Raw genomic sequence first — 18,626 nt, 5'->3', positions numbered from 1 at the left:
CTATCCCTATCACAGAATAAGGCTGAGTCTTAGGATCACAGATTGGCCAGCCCCATGGCCCCCCCTCAGGTGCTACTGGACTAACCCTTCTTCCTTCCTTTCAGATAGTGTCTGCTGTGCAGTACTGCCACCAGAAGTTCATTGTTCATAGAGACTTAAAGGTAAGGCATGCTCCTGTCCCCTGTGTCCCTTGAGTCGGGGCTGGGTTGTTTACCCTCTGTCATTAATGACATAACCATTAGGCCCTGAGTGTTCAGAGAAACTCCAGCTTTTAAATTTTTGGAGATGATGAGAAAGCACCTAGGGCTGCTTCTGACACAAGCCTTATAATTGGACTTAGATCTCATCTCAACCAGTGAACAGAGAAGTTCTCTGTTGTCCCCTCGCTGGGCATGTCACCTTCCAGGGTTTACAGGGTGTGGTGGGAAACGATGTAGGCTCTGCCCGCTGTTCCGGCAGCCCAGCCGCTGACTGAGGACAGAGCATTGGCTGTCCCACAGCTGCCTCACAGCGGCTTTGCAGCAAAGCCGGCTTTGCTGTGACTAGCATTCACTCACCTCTTTCCCTGAGATGTTAGAGTGTGAACCACCTCGGAGGCTCCTGGCCCCGCGGTCCTGGCAGATATGACTGCAGTTAACCCGAGTGTGATGTGGTGCAGCCCCTAGACCCCCCACACTCCTGCCGCTGCCTATGTGAGGGGTGGCCTGCGCTGCCCTTCTCCAGCCCAGCCTCTGCACAGACTGAAGGCCTGCCCTGGAGTTGGTAGAGAAAGTTTGGAGACTGAGGATGGCTACCTGTTTGTGCTCCTGTTCCCCTCAGCTCCTTCCTGTTTGGTGCCTTACCATGGTCTGCTGGGTCCTGATATTTTCCATCTTACCTCCCAGGCAGAAAACCTGCTCTTGGATGCTGATATGAACATCAAGATAGCAGACTTTGGCTTCAGCAACGAATTCACCTTTGGGAACAAGCTGGATACCTTCTGTGGCAGTCCCCCTTATGCTGCCCCAGAGCTCTTCCAGGGCAAAAAATATGATGGACCTGAGGTAGATGTGTGGAGCCTGGGAGTTATCCTGTATACACTGGTCAGTGGATCCCTGCCTTTTGATGGACAGAACCTCAAGGTGGAGTGAAGCACAGGCTTTGATGTTTGTTTGTGGGGTTTTTTTTAAGATTTTATTTTTAAGTAATCTCTACACCGAACATGGGGCTCAAACTTACAACCCCAAGATGAAGAGTTGCATACTCCGCCGACTGAGGCAGCCAGGCCCCTGAGGCTAAGATCATTTTTATTGCTTCTTTCCAGTCTTGGCCTCTGGTCTTACCCCTGACCTCTCTCACCTTTGCCACCTCTACATTTTCCCCAAGCCAGAGCTTCAGAGAACTTGCTAAATTTTAGCAGCAGACACAGGGTCTTCTGTGCCCAGTGTAATGACCCATGTTCTTTCCTCAAGGGATGGGATAGATTATGTGTCCGTTCACCCCTCCAAGGCACTTGGGATGGCAGGCCTTGGGCTGGTCAAGCTAATGGGCATAGGGTATTTGATCTCAAGGCTTCTCTGGTGAGGTGCCTTGTCTGAGGCTCTCTGCTCCTACCATGTTTCATGTATGTCTGCCTGGTCGGTCTTTCTCAGGAGCCTGGATATTAGGTTTCTTCCCTTGGCCTTGGAGTGATTTAAATTTCCCTCCTATTGGGGCGCCTGGCTGGCTCAGTTGATAAAGCAGGCAAATCTTGATCTCGGAGTTGTGAGTTCAGGCCCATGTTGGGTGTAGAACTTACTTTTAAAAAGTAATAAAATAAATTTCTCTCCTACTACAGGAGCTACGGGAGCGGGTCCTGAGGGGCAAATACCGCATTCCGTTCTACATGTCCACGGACTGTGAAAACCTGCTTAAGAAATTTCTCATTCTCAACCCCAGCAAGAGAGGCACTTTAGAGGTGAGTATCCTGGAGCCTGGTGGGCTGGAAAGTTTAGGATTCTCAGGGACCCCTCCAAGCTGAATCTCCTTCCTCCCTGCCATACCCTTCCCTTTGCTCCCCAGCAAATCATGAAAGATCGATGGATGAATGTGGGTCATGAAGATGATGAATTAAAGCCTTATGTGGAGCCACTCCCTGACTACAAGGACCCCCGGCGGACAGGTGAGGGTCCGCTGAGCTATGAGGTTAAACTCCCTAGGACTTTGGACCAGCCTTAACTGTATGTCCCTCCTGTGCAGAATTGATGGTCTCCATGGGTTACACACGGGAAGAGATCCAAGACTCACTGGTGGGCCAGAGGTACAACGAGGTGATGGCTACTTACCTGCTCCTGGGCTACAAGAGCTCTGAGGTGTGTGCCCCCTGCTCTGTTCTTGCCAGCCAGCCAGCTTTGCTGTCATAGCACCCCTGTGCTTCCAGCAGAAGCTCTTTGAGTAGGTGTGCTCTCTCTCTGCTGACAAATGTTAAGCCTTAGCTCTAGTGGATAAGGATTTCTGGCCCTTGCTTTCACTGGTCTCCATCAGCGAATGAATAGGAAAGCTAGTGGTGTCTAGGCCTGGGTCTGGGTCTCCATGTGGGTGAGTAGCTCTGGCTCGGTCTGTGTTGGCTGGGCTGGGTCTAGGTCAGTCTGGCTGGATCAGCTCTTTCTTGATCTGGAAATCTTGGTGTCTGTTTCCATGTGTTTGTGTTCCTCTGCATCTGGAAGTGTCCATCTCTGGGTGTGTGGGTCTCCGTGCCTTTCTTGTAGGAGTCCTGAGTCTTTGTACTGCTTCTGCCAAGTGCTTCTGTCTGGCTCTGTGTCTGTGTGCATGTATATCCATCCTCCCGTCTATTCATCTGGAGGCTCCATGTTTGTTCTCCCCATCTGGGTAGCCATGGCTGTGTGTGAGTCTGTGGGTTTGTGTGGGAGTGGGGTCTTGTGTCCCCCCGTGCACTCCTGGCCTCCCTGTGCTCCCTCTGGTAGTGTTGGGCTCCTTCTCTTAGTTCTCACCTTAGGCTGCTCAGGAGGTATCTAGTTGGGGGCAAGAGGGCATACTCTCTGAGTCTGAATGTGTGTTCCTAGGGACATGTGTATCCCTTCTGGGGGCTGGAGGTCTTTTGTGTGCCAGGGGCAGGGGGCTCTTTGGCTCTGTTTGTCAGGACCTGTGTAGGGGCATATGTGTCTCCAGGAGTGTTTAGGAACACCTAGATCTTGCAGGGGTATATTTCATGTGAGTCTGGAGTGGCTTTGTGTCAGGCAGGGTGGTGTGTCAGTGGGTCCATCTGTACATATCTCCGATGACTTTTGGCCCCCTTCTCTGCTTGCAGTTGGAAGGCGACACCATCACCTTGAAGCCCCGGCCTTCAGCTGATCTGACCAATAGCAGTGCCCCTTCCCCCTCCCACAAGGTACAGCGTAGTGTCTCAGCCAACCCCAAGCAACGACGCTTCAGTGACCAGGGTGAGTGCTTTGGGGAGTTGCAGGTGGGGACTCAAACCTCTCCTGAAGGACACAGGTTCTGGGGGCTTGGGATGACACCGCTGAGTTTCAGCCCCAGTTCAGCCACTTGCTAGTAGCGTGGCCTTAGGCAAGCCACTTAACTTCCATCACCCTCTGTGACAAGGGGTTTGCCAAGTTGCTGGCAAGACTGTAGGAGAGCACTGTGTTTATGTATGTGTGGGGAGGGAGGGGTAGGTGGGTGTGGGTGGCAGGCACTCAGAGGGCCCCTCACCCTTACCCATTCCCATCATCCCTCTGGCCCAGCAGCTGGTCCTGCCATTCCCACATCTAATTCCTACTCTAAGAAGACGCAGAGTAACAACGCAGAAAATAAGCGGCCTGAGGAAGACCGGGAGTCAGGGCGGAAGGCCAGTAGCACAGCCAAAGTGCCTGCCAGCCCGCTGCCCGGCCTGGAGAGGAAGAAGACCACCCCTACCCCCTCCACGGTAAGTGTCCCTCCTGGTCCCCCACCAGCCGGCCCCCACTCCCTTCCCTGCAGCCCTCCTGCAGTGGGGCCTGGCCTCTCCCAGCAGCTCCCTCTGGCTGCCTACCTGATCTTGCCTCCCAGGCCACTTTTGCTTACTATAGAAAGCCTACCCCCAAGAGGAAGAGCAGAATTCTTTCTTTTCCCCACCCCTATCTGTGCCTGCTGGAAGGCAGAGGGAAGCCAGTCCTGTGAACAGAAGAAAATTTTAGTTTTCTGTGATACAGCTCTGCCCTTTATTCCCCACAGAACAGCGTCCTCTCCACCAGCACAAATCGAAGCAGGAATTCCCCACTTTTGGAGAGGGCCAGCCTTGGCCAGGCCTCCATCCAGAATGGCAAAGACAGGTGAGCAGACCCAGGCCCTGCCCACCATGCTGCCCCAGAGCCATCTCTCACAGCAGTGACGTCTGTCAACAGCCCCACCTCCCCTCCCTGCTCCTTGGAGCTCTGTCCTGGCTCTGTCCAGTCTAGCTTGTCCACACACCAGCACCTCCTCCCTGCTCTCACCTCCCCCCACCCAGTCTCCTCTCCCCTGTGCTTCCTGGGACTGCTCCTTGCAGCGGGCGTACCAAATAGGACTCCATGGTCATCTCGACTGCCTTCTTGCTTCCTTTTTTTTTTTTTTTTTTTTTAAGTTTAACGTATTTATTTATTTAAGCAATGTCTATACCCAGTGTGGGGCTCAAATCCACAACCCCGAGATCAAGAGTCACACCTCTTCTGACTGAGCCGGCCAGGAGCCCCTGCCTTCTTGCCTCCCTGACTGCAACCAGGGCATGGCAACCCTGTTCCCCTTGGCATCAGTGCCTGAGGCTTTGTTTTGGGGGCTCCAGCTCAGGGCAGAACCAAGAGATGCCCATCTGAGAGGTGTATATGTTGAGGGTGACCCCCCTGTGCCTATGAGAACATTCACTCCGCCGCCACCACCCCACAAGCTTTGACCATCAGCATCTCTTGCTGTGTTGCATCTCTGGCTCCTCCTCTTCTGAGCTTAATGAAAATTCCCCTAGCAACACCCTGCTCTTTCTATCGACAGAACATCCTTGTTCTTAGAATTCCTAGGAGACCAGCACAACCTGGAGGCAGTTAGTCACCTCCTGTTGGCTTTCCTGCACTTTTGGTTTCCTCCCCCAGGTTTTGGCCTGCTTGGCTTTCCTCACCCTGCCCCCTCCCCTTCCCAGCCCCACCTTCCACGTCTCTGACTGGAGTCCCATTGCTGCTCCCCGGACCTGATCTGCATCCTGCTGAGGCTCCCCAGCTCTGGTGCTTCTGCCCTGCCCTTGCTTCCTAACCTAGCCTCCTGCCCCCACCCACCCCTAACCCAGGCCTCTTCGCTGCTTTTGTCTCCTAGCCTAACCATGCCAGGGTCCCGGGCCTCCACGGCTTCTGCTTCTGCCGCAGTCTCTGCGGCCCGGCCCCGCCAGCACCAGAAATCCATGTCGGCCTCCGTGCACCCCAACAAGGCCACTGGGCTGCCCCCCACGGACAGTAACTGTGAGGTGCCGCGGCCCAGGCAAGTGTGCTGAGGCAGCTGGTGCACCTGGTGCCCTCAGCCTGCCCTACCCCCCACCCTCCACAAATTCTGCCCCCACCCCTGGGGGGGTCCTGCTCTATTCTTGGCATCTTAGCCACAAGAAATGGCTCTGTCCCCTGCAGTCAGGAAGTAGAGAGAACAAAAAAAAAATAGCTTAATGCCCCTCTTTCCCTCCAGTTCTCCCTCTCAGAACAGATATGCAAGAAGCCATCCTGAGGCTCCAGAAGGAAGCCTTTTTGTTCTGAACCTTCCTGGACTTCCTTAGGACCCCAAGGACAGTCAGCATCAAAGGGACTCAGTCCTTGAGGATTGGTCAACATTGTCCCCTTGAGGTGCCAGTGTCCCTAGCTCCCAAGGAGCCACTTCTCCGGCCTGTACAGCTCTCCACACACGTTACCTCCCTCGCCTCCCTCCCTCCCCCAAACCATCTACGTCCACCTCCACCCAGATGTCCTCCTCTCCGGTGTCCTCAGTGGTCACACCCCTTCCTTCTGTGTCCTCTGTGATGGCTGCCTCTGCCCTAGCATTCCCCCTTCCCTGTCCCCACCCCGGGGCACTTCAGGTGCTCGGTGGTGACAGTGAACCTGTGCCCTGATGCATTTCCTTCAACCCCACCTCTTCTCCCACAGCACAGCCCCTCAACGTGTCCCTGTCGCCTCCCCCTCCGCCCACAACATCAGCAGCAGCGGTGGAGCCCCCGACCGAACTAATTTCCCCCGGGGTGTGTCCAGTCGAAGCACCTTCCATGCTGGGCAGCTCCGGCAGGTGCGGGACCAGCAGAATTTGCCCTATGGTGTGACCCCAGCCTCTCCCTCTGGCAACAGCCAGGGCCGGCGGGGGGCCTCAGGGAGCATCTTCAGCAAATTTACTTCCAAGTTTGTACGCAGGTGAGTAGAGGGCTAAGAGTGGTAGAGAAAATGAGGCCAGGTCTTCCTACCTGCCTGGGAGTGGGATGAGGACTAGGCTTGGGTCCTGGGGTTAGAAGAGGCCTGGGGAAGCCTAAAGAATCCGGTCCTTGCTTCTCCTCATGATCCCAGACCTGTCCATCCCTCCCTGTCTCTCCCCAGCTCCTGTACATACCCCTCGTTCTCTGGCCCCAAGAGCAGATGGCCATTGCCGCCTCCTCTCTAGGAGAGTGTGAACTCAGATGCTAAAATAAAAGCCCCCCTCTTCTCTCCTGGGTTCCCATGGAAACTTATATTTGGTGACGCAGCTGCAAAGTCATAAGGCCTGAGACAGGCTGGGCCGGCAAAGAGAGTTTTTCCTGGTCCTCTGTCTCGCCCCCTCTGACCTCCTTTCCCCCACCTAGTTGGTTGGGTCCAGCTGTAGCCACTGTCTCTGCCTCAGCGCGTCCTCCTACCCTGGGCTTCTACCCGGGGCTCGTCAGGATGAAGGCTGTACATGAAATAGCTGGTGGGGGCGGGGTGGGGGGCGCCTCCCTCATAGCCCAGTGGGTTAATGCTCTCTGAAGTGGCAAGCAGGGTGGGGATTCTCTTCATGAGGTTTCTCACACCTGACCCCAGCCACCCCAAAGAGACAGCTTTGATTCTTAAGGTGCATCCAGCAAACCAGCCTGGTGGGATGCTCCCTGTCCCCATCCCACCGTTTCCTCTCCAACCTTGGCGTAGCTCAGGAAACAGCAGCGGGCTTGAGGAGAGCAGGCATGCTGCCCTTCCTGCTGCACTTCACTCAGCTGGAGTAGCCAAAAGCCATGCCCCTTTCCAGCCCTGGAATGCAGGGGTGGCGGCAGGTCACGATGTCTAGGACTCTAGTCTAGTCTCGCTGAGCGGCTCTTCCACAAATAGGGTGACCCTTGAACCTGTAAAGCCCACTCCCCACCTGCTTATCCACATACTGTCTTGTTGGGTTTTTTTTATTTCTTTTTTTATTTTGTCTTTTTTTGTTTGTTTTTTTAGAAATCTGTCTTTCAGGTTTGCCAGAAGGTAGGCGTTCAGCCCGCTGTGTGTGTGTGTGTTTGTGTGTGTGTCTGTGTGTCTGTGTCCTGTGTCCTGTGTCCTGTGTCCTGCCTCCATCATTAACTCCCCTTTTCTGGCTCTTGCTCCTGCCTCCATCTGCTAACCACGTCTGTGTGGCCCTCTCTCTGCCATCTTAAAGGGATGAAGACTGCCTCTGACTGGGCAGCCACTCAGGGCAGATGGCTTTGAAAATGAGGGGCCTGTCCCCAGGCATGGGGGACTTTCTCAGGGAGTTCTCCCTTTAAGATTGTCTCCTCACGCCCCCCTTCCCTGGGTTTGGGTGTTGGTCTCAAGCCCTGGATTCCTTCCCTGGCCCTTTCCCCTGTCTGTGCATGCGCTGTGAAGAAGCTCCATGGGGATTGCAAGAGCATCTGGGATGGGATCTCATTCTGGGTCTCTGGGTCTTTCCCTTTGCTGGTACCCTGGACACTTCAGAGCCTGTGTGACCTCTTGCCCCTGTCCTGTGGATAGCAGGACTTTGGAGGTACTACAGGGATGCCCGGGTCCCCAGGCTTCAGTATGATGCAGGGGAGCCTTTGCCTCATGAGTGGGCACAGCACCCCCTTCTGGCAGCTCCTGCAGAACTAGGCCCACCCCCACCCCCACCCCCACCCAGCACATCTCCTGCCTCCAGCGGTACCTGGAAGAATCAAGCCAAGTCTCTCCTCTGGGCCCTATTCTCTGGATAGGGTCTGTGGCTTCCAGAGAGCCAGGGGCCATCTACTCCTTAGCTCTGACAAAACAGTGGGGGATTCCACCCCTCCCCCCAGGCATCTCCCTTCCTGGGCTGAATCCTGGCTCTGCCACCCACTGGCCTTGTCCTCATTCTCTCGGAGGCCTCGGTGGGCCAAATACCAAGCTGAAGACCAAGGGCTGGGTTGGGAGCACCAGTTCCCCAAGGTTGGCAGCCCGGGCCCAGTGCTGGGGCTAGGACACCTGGCAGACACGTTGGTGACGCAGCTGACTAATGGCCAGGGTCTCTAGGCTTGCCCCTTTCGAACCACTGCTCCCCACCCAGCTCTTCACTGCATGGCTGGCTGTGGATTCACAGGCCCTGGTGGGGGCTTGCCCGGCAGGGCGCCTCCCCCAAGAGGGCAGGGACCAGGTGGGGCTGGGAGAGCAGCAGGCTCCTTCCCTGCTTGCCCTGCGCCTGTGTGCCTTCGTGTGTCTGTCGTGTCCTTGTGTTCCTTTTCCATGTGCTGCTGCTGCTCTATCTCATCCTCCTCTGCAGTCCCCAATTTCCCGGCTCCAGGCACCCATCTTCCAGCCAGGAGCTGGAGAAGCCGCTCAGCGGGGCCAGACCTCTTCCCCACCCACCCTCCCAAGGTGCTGGCCCTGCCCTGCCCTCTGTCCTCCCTTCTGTCCAAGCAGATGGCCTGGCAGCCTGGCAGGCAAGGGAGCTCTAAAAGAATGAGGGAGACAGGCTTGTCCATGGATGGCCTCAGGGCCAGGCACCCATCCCCAGGCCCACTCACAGTTCCAGCTCTTGGCCCTCTGAGCCTCCTGAGAGAGGCTTCTGTCCAGCTCCCCCAGCATGTCCCCCAGTGCAGCCCCTTCCCTTCAAAAGGACTGTACCTTCAGGACCCAGGTACACTGGCGTCGAAGACCCATTCACAGCGTGAGACCCTGGCTGTGGGCTGGTAGGGGAGCTGCCTCACGCTGTGGCTGCGTGCTCGATGCGTGTGCCTGTACATCCCTCCTCCTCCTCCTCCTCCCCCAGAGCAGAGGCTCCTTCTCCCCAGCACAGATGTCTGGGAGCGTGGGGAGGGACAGGCCCCACGTGCTGGGCTCCCTGCTGGAAAGGGACAGTTGAGCTGCCCGTGTGAGGTGCTGCAGAGCCATATAGGCCTGCCAGGCCAGGTGATGGGCAGGTGACCTTGGAGCTTGGGTCCTGCTCACCGTCCAGTGGCACCTCACCAGACCCACCCTCACCTGGGTCTGCGGCGGTGGAAGGAGCGAGAGGTCCCAGCACTAAACTCTCCCTCGCTCTGTTTTTTGAGGAACCTGAATGAACCTGAAAGCAAAGACCGAGTGGAGACGCTCAGGTGAGAGGGCTGGAGCCAGCACCAGCCCTGCCCAGGCCACCGGGCTTGCCACAAGCCTCCTGCTCCTCTCTTCCTTCTGCCACCTGGCTCTTCCTCCGGTGGTTCTGCCCTGTGCCCGCCCTCTTGGGGCCTCCCTTTCCTCAGAGAAACCCCAGCCCAGCTGCCGAAGGCATGGGTCCTTCTCCCATCTGGTGCATTCTGGAAGCAGGAGCCCTAGGCTGGGCGGTTGGGGCTACAGATTCCTACCGACCAACCAGCTCACCTTTCTGTACCTCAGCTGCTGCTTTCTGCCCGTCTGTGAACCGCTCAGGGCTGTTGAGCACGTGCTCCCTGTTTCTCTCTGACCCTCCCCTCGTCAAAGACAAGCATGGAACTGTTGCGCCCTCCCATTCCCGCAGGGGCCTGGCTTTTCCTCCCCTTCTCTGCCCTCCCTGAGAGATGGAAGTCACAGAACAGCCCACCCCTCTCACCCTCCCTCTGCTTCCCCCAACCAGGTCTGATGCTCCCTCCTCTGGCACTGTCGCCTCCCGGGCACCCTCCCGCTCTCCTCTCTGGTCTCGGGGGCTGTCTGCCCGGGTGGCTCTCCCGTGGGTGGGGTGCCTCAGCCCCCCACCCTGACCCCCACCTCTGCCCTCTCCGCAGACCTCACGTGGTGGGCGGTGGAGGCAACGACAAAGAAAAGGAAGAGTTTCGGGAGGCCAAACCGCGCTCACTACGCTTCACGTGGAGTATGAAGACCACCAGCTCCATGGAGCCCAATGAGATGATGCGGGAGATCCGCAAGGTGCTGGACGCGAACAGCTGCCAGAGTGAGCTGCACGAGAAGTACATGCTGCTGTGCATGCACGGCACGCCTGGCCACGAGAACTTCGTGCAGTGGGAGATGGAGGTGTGCAAACTGCCGCGGCTGTCTCTCAACGGTGTCCGATTTAAGCGGATATCGGGCACCTCCATGGCCTTCAAAAACATTGCCTCCAAAATAGCCAACGAGCTCAAGCTTTAACAGGCTGCCGGGAGTGGGGGGCGACGGAGGCGGGCCAGCTGGACTTAGCTGCTGGGGCCGGGCTCCAACCCACCTGGGCGAGACTGTGGAGATGGATCGGTGTGTCTCCCCCTGCTGGCACTTCTTCCCTTCCGCCCTTCTCGGTTCTTTCTTCCATGTTTGTTGGGTGGGGGGGGGACGGGAGATGGTTCTTCCCCTCCCCCAACATTTACCCCTGCCCAGAAAGTCCCCCTTCCCCCCTCTCCCCAACAGGAGGCAAAGGAAGGGGAGGGAGGTGGGGGGGCAGGGCTCCCCCTCGGTACTGCGGTTGCACAGAGTATTTCGCCTAAACCAAGAAATTTTTTATTACCAAAAAGAAAAAAGAAAAAAAAAAAAATCCCAGCGGCCACCTTTCCTCCCTGCCCCATTGGGACAGTTGAGACTGGATCTGTGGGGTTTCCCGGGAGGGTGGCTCAGGGCTGGAACACTCTCAGGCAAGAGTGGTGGAGTTCCCTGTCAGGCCCTCCGCCAGGCCCACTTTGGGCTTCTCCCCTCTCCTTCCCCCCTTCCCCTGCAAGCAAACCACCAGAGGTGGCCTTCCCCTGACCTCAGGCCACGGGGCTGGAGGCCTACCGGGCCGGGCTGGGGGCGGGGCGCTGCGCTGGGTGGGGGTGGGGGTGGGGGGCTGGCAGCTGCCCTGGGCTGACTGGTGAGGCCCGGGCCCTGGCCCCCTCCCTACTGTATCCTCTGCCCCTCCTTCCCCAGAGCTGGGCATTTCCTTCCACAAGCTGCTGTGGGGACTTTTGTTCCCCTCCTCAAAACTCTGTGCCATCTTCTCCCACCCCTCCTGGGTAGAAGGCGGGGCTGACCCCTGGGCCGGAGAGGGAGGGGACGGATGCAGGGCAGATTGGCTCCTCGGCCCCCAGGGGGCCGCCTGGGCTGCTAGTCTCTGAACAGGGATGCCAGGCACTCTCCGTTATGGGAGAGCCTTTGTCTGAAAGCACAGCCCCGTGCTGTTCCTCTCCCCTGCCCCCTTCATTGGCATTAATCTGGGCACCAGCTCGTTCCATAGCAGTGACTCCCCTCACCACTCATCTCCCGGCCTTGCCTTTTCTTCCTGACATTGTCGCCCCTCCTCTCAGGAGACACTGCCCAGGGCCTCCATGGCCACCTGGCAGGAGGCTGGACAGGGCAGCGGGGCCGGGAGCATCTGCCCTCCCAGGGGGTGGGGGGACAGATAGGCCCAGCGACTCCCAGCTTGCTAACCTCCTTGGCCAGTGTGGGAGTGGCTGGTTATGGGCGCTTGGCTGGTGGCGGCCGCTGCATCCCTTAATTTATTTCTTTGCTGTTTCTGTTCCTGAGAAATTGGGGGAGGGAGGTCCTGCACAGAGGCTGCCCCTGCCCTCACCTGAGTTGTACATTTTTTTGTGATGGGTTTTATTTTTTATTTTATTATTTTATTTTTTCTTTTTTTGATTTATGATGACTCCACCCCTACTCATCACCCCCCACTCCCAGCCCAGGCTCTGAGGCAAGTCGAGCCCTTGGGTTCCAGGAAGGGGCCTAGCCAACCTCAGCCCTCCTGCCCCAAGCCCCAACTGTGGACTCTGAGCTGAGCTCAGGCTCAGACCAAGGGCTCCTCCTCCCTCCCTCCTTCTCTCCCTTCCTCCCTCCCAACCCCTCCTGCCCAGTGGAACAGCCCGGGTGCTCTGAGGGGGCCAGGGGGCCAGGAGGGCATGGCTTGGCTCTCAGAGGGGGGTGGTGGCCCATGGGGGGGGGCTCCCAGGCAAGGTGGCCCCTCCCCACCAGCCCACCCCCCACCCGCACTTAGTTTCTCCTCTGGATCAAACACGTAATAAAGAGAATGTTTGGAATCTGAGCTGCCTCCTCCTGTTTCTTCTCCCAGCCAGGCAGGGACCCAGTCCCTGTGGGCAAGATGTGGCTCAGCCCGCCAGCCTTGCAGGAGAGAATGGATTCCAGTCTGGGGCCTGGGGGAGGCCGGTGCTGGGTGGCTGCTCCCTCCCATCCTCAGGGCAGACAGGAAGCAAAGCCCAGGGCCCTCAACACCAAAAGAGAGAGCACTCCGTGAGCGTGGAAGATTTTATTTTTTAAAAACATTGAAAAATAAACCCATGTCTGCATATGTTCCCAGCCCTCCTTTCTCTAAGCGTTTGGGCTGTGGGTATAGTGGGCACCCTCAGAGCTCCTCAGCACTTCTCAGCAGGCTCCAGAAGACAGGAGAGCTGCCCATCCAGTTCTGCCACACTTGGGCCCCAAAGGAACCTGTGCCCACCTCCCCCCTCCAGCCCCCTCCCCACCTCCTCCCAACTTATTGCTAAAAGAAAGAGAGCAGCCAAGGCTGTCCTCTCCCCCATGCCCCAAGCTAAGGTCACTAGCCCCTCTACACAAAGGGCCAGGCCCAAAGGCCAAGCCCCAGCAGACTAGGAGGCAGCCATTCCAGCCCCAGCCAGGAAGAGAAAGTACCCTCAGGTCAGCTCTGAAGGCTCCTGAGCCCCAGCTCCTGGCCAGGTGGGGGCAGAGAGGCTCAGCTGCCAGAAATTTGTGCAGAGCCCACAGGTCCAGACTGTGCCCACTGGCAGCTCTGGATCTTTGAAAAGGCCTGGCCAAAAGCTCTGTAGTCCCTTCTGTCCTTAGTGAAGCCAGCAACAGGGTTCTGGAGCTTGGTGGGTGGAGGGCCTCAGGGCTCACAGTGAGGGTGCTGGAGGCTCCAGAGGGGCTCCAATCAGGGTGGGTGGAGGCTGTGGGCCGGGGCGGGCACTGTGGCGGGAGGCAGCCAGAGCAGGGCGGATGAGAGGTGGGGGGGGCTGGTTGGGGGCCAGCCGGGGCTGGAGGAAACGACCCTGCTGGAGCGGGGGTGGCTGGCGGAGCAGGGTGGGAGCAGTAGGCAAAGGTGGCCTCAGCAGTGGGGGCGGCTGGGACAGGGAGGTGGGAGGTGGAGGGGGGGCAGGCACGGGGGGTAGCGATCGGGGCACAGAGGTCGAGACGGAGGTGATCTGCACCTGAGAAAAGGGAAACCAGACTCACACCCTCACCCCCATCTCAGGATGGAGGTGGTCCTCTCCCCACTTCCCCCAAAAGGCTTCCCCTCACCCCTTCTCACCTCATCATCTTCCTCTAGGGCCGAGGCTGGCAAGGAGGCCCCTCTCCTAGACTCCTCCATGGGGACTGGGGCTCCTGGGGCCCCATCCTGCTCAGCCTCCCACTCCTGCAGCACCTCCTCCAGATTGAAGCGGCGCCGGTAGCTCACAAAGAAGGTCTTCACTTGGGTCAGAGTTTTGTTCCCAATCACCTCTGCGATAGCCCCAAAGTCTTTGCCATACCTACGGATGGCTGCAAGGGTCAAAAGGGCAGCGAGGTGTGAATACCCCTTAGAAAACCATTTCCTTCCCTGATCCTTCCCCTCCGCCCAAGCTCCTTGGAAGGTGGGAAAAGCTACCAGAGGCTCTCCATGCTCCCCAGTCCAACCCACCTTGGACAGCCAAAAGCTGCTCATCCGTGGTCCAGCGGGAGTTGAACTTGGTGTTGGCCTGGACAGCAGTTAATTCATCCTTTAGACTCAAAAGTACGGAAACGGGAGGCCCTGCCCTCTGAGCAGAACTGCCCTTTCCGCTCCACTGTGGGAGGGGGTGCCCCTCCCGCACCCATACCTTAAGTCACCTTACCTCAGGAGGGCGCAATGGATCGATGCCACCCTCCAGCGCTTGGCGGAGGCTGCTGTTGGTCTGCTTCATGCTTTGCACCTGCAAAGGCCAAGCAATGACACATCAAACTCTCCTGCCAGAGCAGCCACCAATACCAACTCTCATCAGGGCTCTACTTCCCAACACAGCTCGTGGCCACCCACCATCCAGCTAGCTCCCACCTCACAACGGGCTTCTCCCCCTCTCATCACAGATCAGACCAGTTTCCTTAAAGGGCCCAGCAAAGAAGACCAAGTTACCCAGAAGCCTCAAGGATAGGGCAGAGGCAGTCCTAGCGCCTGCAACATCCTCTCCCCTTAACACCTCAACCGTCCCCAAAACGTAGCTCCCAGCTGCCCATTGTCCCCCCACCCCCACATGGCCCTTTCTTTTCTCAGGCCCCACCTGGCGCTTCAGGGAGATAAGCTGGGAATCAAGGCCTCGAAGCGTGAGGTTGGCGAGGTCTGGGCTTCCTGACACAGCCGTGAGGCCCTCGGGGCTCAGGTACATGCCCTTGGGTGGGCGACGCCGGGTTCGCAGCGGATGGTGGCGGTACTGAGAACCCTGGGCCTCCTTTTTCCCGGGGCCTGGGCGGGTATTCAGGGGCCGAGAGGGCAGAGGCTGCCAGGGAAAGGAGAGGAGTGGGTGGTATGGAGCCCAGGGACAAGGCAGGCGGGGAGGCAGAGCCAGACCTCACCTCTCTCTTGGGGTCTCCAGCATCTGGCTCTCCCTCACTCACAGCTCCTCGGCCCTCTTCTAGCTCATCACTGTGGACACAGGCACCAGGAAGGGCGTGACGCAGAGGCCAGGGCCCCCAGAGCTCAGTCTGCCCTGCCCCTGGACACCCTGGGCCCCCCACCTGTCTTCTTTGTCCTTCCGGCCCCCCAGTCGCCGAGCCTGTCTGTCCATCACACTGGTCCGACTGCGGGTCTTCTTCCATGAGTAGTAATACTTCACCAAGCTGGGGATCAGCTTGTCAGGCAGCTGAAAGGGCAAGGCCAGAGGCTGGGGCCCCCCCAAGACCCAGTGCCCCGGGGCAGGCACATCACAACGGGAGGAGCTAAGGAACGTTGGCAGGGGTAAGGAAGGGGCTTTACCATCTGCTGGATCCGCTGGAAGCATTTGCCATGGAAGCCAAAGGCCTGTTCAAACAGCACCTTGTCCTCCACGGTCCACTCATCTGGGAATGGGGTGAAGTTGGCCAAGTCGGCCAGTGACTTCTCCACATCGTGCTTATGCCACAAGAGCATGCCCAGTGCCTGGCCCAGAAGAGGAAAGAACTCGGGTTCAGCTGCCCCAGCACTGACCTGCACCCCCCCAAAATAGATGCGGGGCCAAGGCTCACCTGCTCAATGTTGTAGCCATGCTTCTCCTTGGCCATCGCAATGTACTTGTCAACTGTAGGGATGGGAGGGATCCGGTATGGAGAAGGGGTTACAACTCCCTGACCCAAGCCTGCCCAGACAGAGGTAGGCCCCTCGGAGGCTAAGCCTGAACCTGAGCCCCAGGGCAGGGGCTGACCTTGTACCCCTCAGCCTCTGCCCACTTCTGAGAAGAGATGGTCACCAACTGGCATGAACCCCAACCCCCAGCTCCCAGGGCTGTGAGTGAACCGGGATCCTGCCCCACTCACGCTTGGCATCAGACACACAGTGGTTGGGTGACCACACCAGCATCCCCTTCAGCTCCTTGTTACTGTAGCGTGCAGGGCTCTCTGAAAGACAGGAGCAGGAAGGGGAAGACATTCAGATCAACCTGGTGGCACCAGCCTGGACCCATGGCCAGAGGGTGGCAGAGAAGTGGGGCCTGTGAGGTGAGGCCCAGGAGGGAAGGAGGGGCAGAGTCCCAGACAGGAAGGCAGAGCAGGAAAACTAACCATGCCATGGGCCACCCACCCCCGCCTGCCTGCTCGCTGGCTTGTCCTTCTAGTGGGTGCCAGCCAAAGGCTCCCCCAGGTGGGGCTCAGGGCCAAGCCATGGGCCCTCCACTCCCCTCCCTTTGCAGCCTGTCCTGCCACTCACCAGGCTTGCACTCCGGAATTACGGCCTGGTAATTGGTTCCAACGCGGATCATGCTGTCTGTGGAGCCAGGGGAGGCAGTCAGGACTCCAGGGACGGAGGGAGGGAGGACAGGAAGATGTGGTGGTTGGGGGGGGGGGGAGGTGCCTGGCCTGGGGTTCTCCTTCCCGAACACCCGGGGCCCTCACCTTCCCAGAAAGCTCACTTTTCCCTGATCTCCCCTCTCAGTTACCCTCAGCCACAGAAGAAACTGGAAGATGAGAGACCCTGCCTAGTCATGGCCCATGGGGGGGGGGGGGGGGGGGCGGGCAGGGTGGTGGTGAGGACAACGGGGCCAGTTTAAAGCCCAGGCCAAGCAGAGCCCTTTGTTCTGGCTTGGGGGGGGGGAGGGTTGCTGCCCCTAGACCTGGACCATAGCCCTGCAGGGAATCCAAGGCTCCTCCCCACCACATGAGCCTCACAGCTCCGTGTGTAAGTGTCTCTCCAGCCCCTACCCCAGCCAGACCTCAGTCCCCTGCAAGGTGGCAAGGTATGTGGGGCCCCAACTGTGGAAAAGAGGGCCGCCCGAGTCCCTCCGAGACGCAGGGCAGGGCAGGGCGGCGCAGGGCAGGGCGGGGGTGGGTAGGACCGTCTCCTCCGCAGCCAGGGGCCCAACCTCCAGACTCCCTGTGTCGGCAGCCCCCAGGCCCGGGGAAGAAGCAAGCCGGAGGCTCCGGTCCTAGGAGGCAGGAACCACCAAGTCCAAAAGGCCCGCGGTCCGCAACTCTTCCCCCCGCCCCACTGGCGGCCGGTGCACCTTTAACCCTAGGCCGCCGGGCTCACCGTGCGAGTGCTCCTCCTCGCTGCTGTCATCCTCCGAGTGGGGCTGTCCACCGTTGGGCGCCGTCTTGGCCCGGCTGCGGGACAGGATCCCGGAGCCCGCGCTCGGCTTCTCCATCACCGAGGGCATTACCCCGCCCAGCTGCCCCGGGGGGCGCGGGAGCCTTCGGGGAGCCGCGGTGCTTGCCGCGCTCGCCTCGAGTGCCGTGCCCGGCCCGGCCTGGAGAGGTCGCCACTGAGGCTACGAGAGGCAGGAGGTCAGCGTGGCCAGGGTCCCGCGGGGCGGGAACCCTGCGGACGGCTCAGTGCTCTCCGCGACCCCCACGGGCGAGAGCGTCAGAAAAGTTTGTGCAGAAGTGGGGTACGCGGGGGACGAGCGCAAGGTCCGGTGCGGCTGGGGCGCGCTCGCTCCGAGCGCTCCACGGGATTGGGGCTCCCCGGAGCGGTCGGGGCACCCTGCCTTCGGGGCGCCCCGGAGCCCCACCACCCTCCCGGCCCACGCAGTTGAGAGAGCGGGCGCTGCGGCGCAAGTGGCGCCCCCCGCGGGCTGCACGCCCCTCGGTTGCACCGGGATGCCCCGGTCCCCGGGCGGGGACCCCTGTCCCGACCGGACCCCTGCCTGCGACGGCAGGCGGCGGGGCCCCGGCGGTAGCGGTGGCGGCGGCGGCGGCGGCGGGACGGCGCGCACGGCGCGGCGCGCCGAGCAGAGTTGCCGGGAGGCGGGCGGAGCGCAGCCGCGGGCGCCGCCTCGCACCCTCCCCGGCGCGCTCGCTCTCCCCGCCGCGCTCGGGCTGCTGCTCGCCCGCCCGCTCTCCGCCGCCGCTCGCTCCTCGCGCACACAATGAAGCTGCTGGCAGGGAAGTAGTGCCGGCTGCGGCCTCAGCACCCCTCCCCCAGCCGATGCCTCCGCCAGCTGAACATCTGGCCCTGGGGTGGGAGGGAGGGCCCGGGGGGCGGGGCCTGGGGCCGGGGCTAGACCTCCAGGGGGTGGGGTCAGGGCCCGGGCGGAGAGCGCGTCCCTCGGCGGGCCCCCGGGGGCTCCCTGACTTGCCCCCGGGAGACCCCTGAGGCCCCCCAGGAGGACCCTGGGGTCAGCTCCACCCACGCGCCCCCCAGCCCCGCACACCAGTGGGCTCGGGTTACCGCCGCCTGCCCCGGGGGCCCTGGGGCCGCCTGCCCGCCCGCCCGGGTGGAGCCCAGCTTTTCCTTCCATTTCCCTTCCTGCCAAGGAACTCCCCGCCCCCCCTTCCGCAAGGGGGACCCCCTCCCTCTTGCGCCCTTGGGGGCCGGAGCGGATGGGAGGCCGGACAGGCAAGGGATGAATTCCTCCAAGAGCTACTGGGCCCAAGCCTGGCTTCTGGTCCATCTGTGGGCTTCCAGGGGTCACCTCAATTCCCTTTGCTGCAGCATGCACCCCCAAAGCAGTGGCATAAGGGGCTGAGGGTTGGGGAGTGGGAGGTGTAGAGGAAGGTCTGGACCGCTGGGAGGGAGTGGGAGGAGCCGGGTCTCCTCCCCCCTGGGTTCACTGTCACCCCAGCTGGGAGCAGCATCCCCCTCCCCCAGGACGGGCGCGGGCAGAGTGACAGACCGGGAAGCGGGTAGAGCGG

General features: G+C 59.9%; 2 protein-coding genes across 17 annotated transcripts in view; one reads left to right on the top strand and one right to left on the bottom strand.

Moving 5' to 3' along the window:
* Positions 1 to 12,360, top strand: part of MARK2 (microtubule affinity regulating kinase 2) — a 60,484-nt gene extending 48,124 nt beyond the window's left edge. For 3 of the 14 annotated variants that reach the window (XM_025446468.3, XM_025446463.3, XM_025446470.3), the window contains exons 7-19: positions 105 to 161; positions 885 to 1,121; positions 1,817 to 1,936; positions 2,041 to 2,140; positions 2,218 to 2,330; positions 3,287 to 3,419; positions 3,723 to 3,904; positions 4,192 to 4,289; positions 5,296 to 5,457; positions 6,108 to 6,365; positions 7,395 to 7,421; positions 9,455 to 9,499; positions 10,142 to 12,360. In XM_025446468.3, the coding sequence (XP_025302253.1) occupies positions 105 to 161; positions 885 to 1,121; positions 1,817 to 1,936; positions 2,041 to 2,140; positions 2,218 to 2,330; positions 3,287 to 3,419; positions 3,723 to 3,904; positions 4,192 to 4,289; positions 5,296 to 5,457; positions 6,108 to 6,365; positions 7,395 to 7,421; positions 9,455 to 9,499; positions 10,142 to 10,502 (1,893 nt within the window). In that variant the 3' untranslated portion in view covers positions 10,503 to 12,360. The remainder of the gene's footprint in view (positions 1 to 104; positions 162 to 884; positions 1,122 to 1,816; positions 1,937 to 2,040; positions 2,141 to 2,217; positions 2,331 to 3,286; positions 3,420 to 3,722; positions 3,905 to 4,191; positions 4,290 to 5,295; positions 5,458 to 6,107; positions 6,366 to 7,394; positions 7,422 to 9,454; positions 9,500 to 10,141) is intronic. The other 11 variants (XM_025446464.3, XM_025446471.3, XM_025446467.3 and 8 more) reach the window with 11 other exon arrangements.
* A 207-nt stretch (positions 12,361 to 12,567) lies between these two features.
* On the bottom strand, positions 12,568 to 17,457 carry RCOR2 (REST corepressor 2). Of its 3 annotated transcripts, XM_025446476.3 has the most exons (13): positions 17,023 to 17,434; positions 16,856 to 16,918; positions 16,204 to 16,260; positions 15,816 to 15,896; positions 15,528 to 15,580; positions 15,280 to 15,441; positions 15,042 to 15,166; positions 14,880 to 14,949; positions 14,588 to 14,803; positions 14,165 to 14,242; positions 13,972 to 14,029; positions 13,603 to 13,832; positions 12,568 to 13,501 (listed from the first exon to the last, which is right to left on the bottom strand). In XM_025446476.3, the coding sequence occupies exons 1-13, from the start codon at positions 17,147 to 17,149 to the stop codon at positions 13,187 to 13,189; spliced, it is 1,635 nt and encodes a 544-aa protein (XP_025302261.1). In that variant the 5' UTR covers positions 17,150 to 17,434; the 3' UTR covers positions 12,568 to 13,186. The 3 variants fall into 3 exon arrangements, with proteins under 3 accessions (XP_025302261.1, XP_025302262.1, XP_025302263.3); XM_025446477.3 differs by lacking the exon at positions 16,856 to 16,918 and having other exon boundaries at positions 17,023 to 17,425; XM_025446478.3 differs by lacking the exons at positions 13,603 to 13,832; positions 16,856 to 16,918 and having other exon boundaries at positions 17,023 to 17,457.
* Positions 17,458 to 18,626: the final 1,169 nt, after the last annotated feature.

This window comes from Canis lupus, chromosome 18 (assembly GCF_003254725.2).
Source record: "Canis lupus dingo isolate Sandy chromosome 18, ASM325472v2, whole genome shotgun sequence".
Taxonomy (NCBI): domain Eukaryota; kingdom Metazoa; phylum Chordata; class Mammalia; order Carnivora; family Canidae; genus Canis; species Canis lupus.
The sequence above is the reverse complement of the archived record's forward strand: the minus strand, read 5'-3'. Positions and strand labels throughout refer to the sequence as shown.

Excerpts from the sequence above, each read along its gene's own strand:
- RCOR2 (XM_025446478.3), bottom strand. The coding sequence starts at position 17,149 with ATGCCCTCGGTGATGGAGAAGCCGAGCGCGGGCTCCGGGATCCTGTCC. Across the intron at positions 15,897-16,203 it reads AATTCCGGAGTGCAAGCCTG|AGAGCCCTGCACGCTACAGT; the intron begins GTGAGTGGCAGG and ends CCTGTCTTTCAG. Across the intron at positions 14,030-14,164 it reads ATCCATTGCGCCCTCCTGAG|GCCAACACCAAGTTCAACTC; the intron begins GTAAGGTGACTT and ends ACTGCTGTCCAG.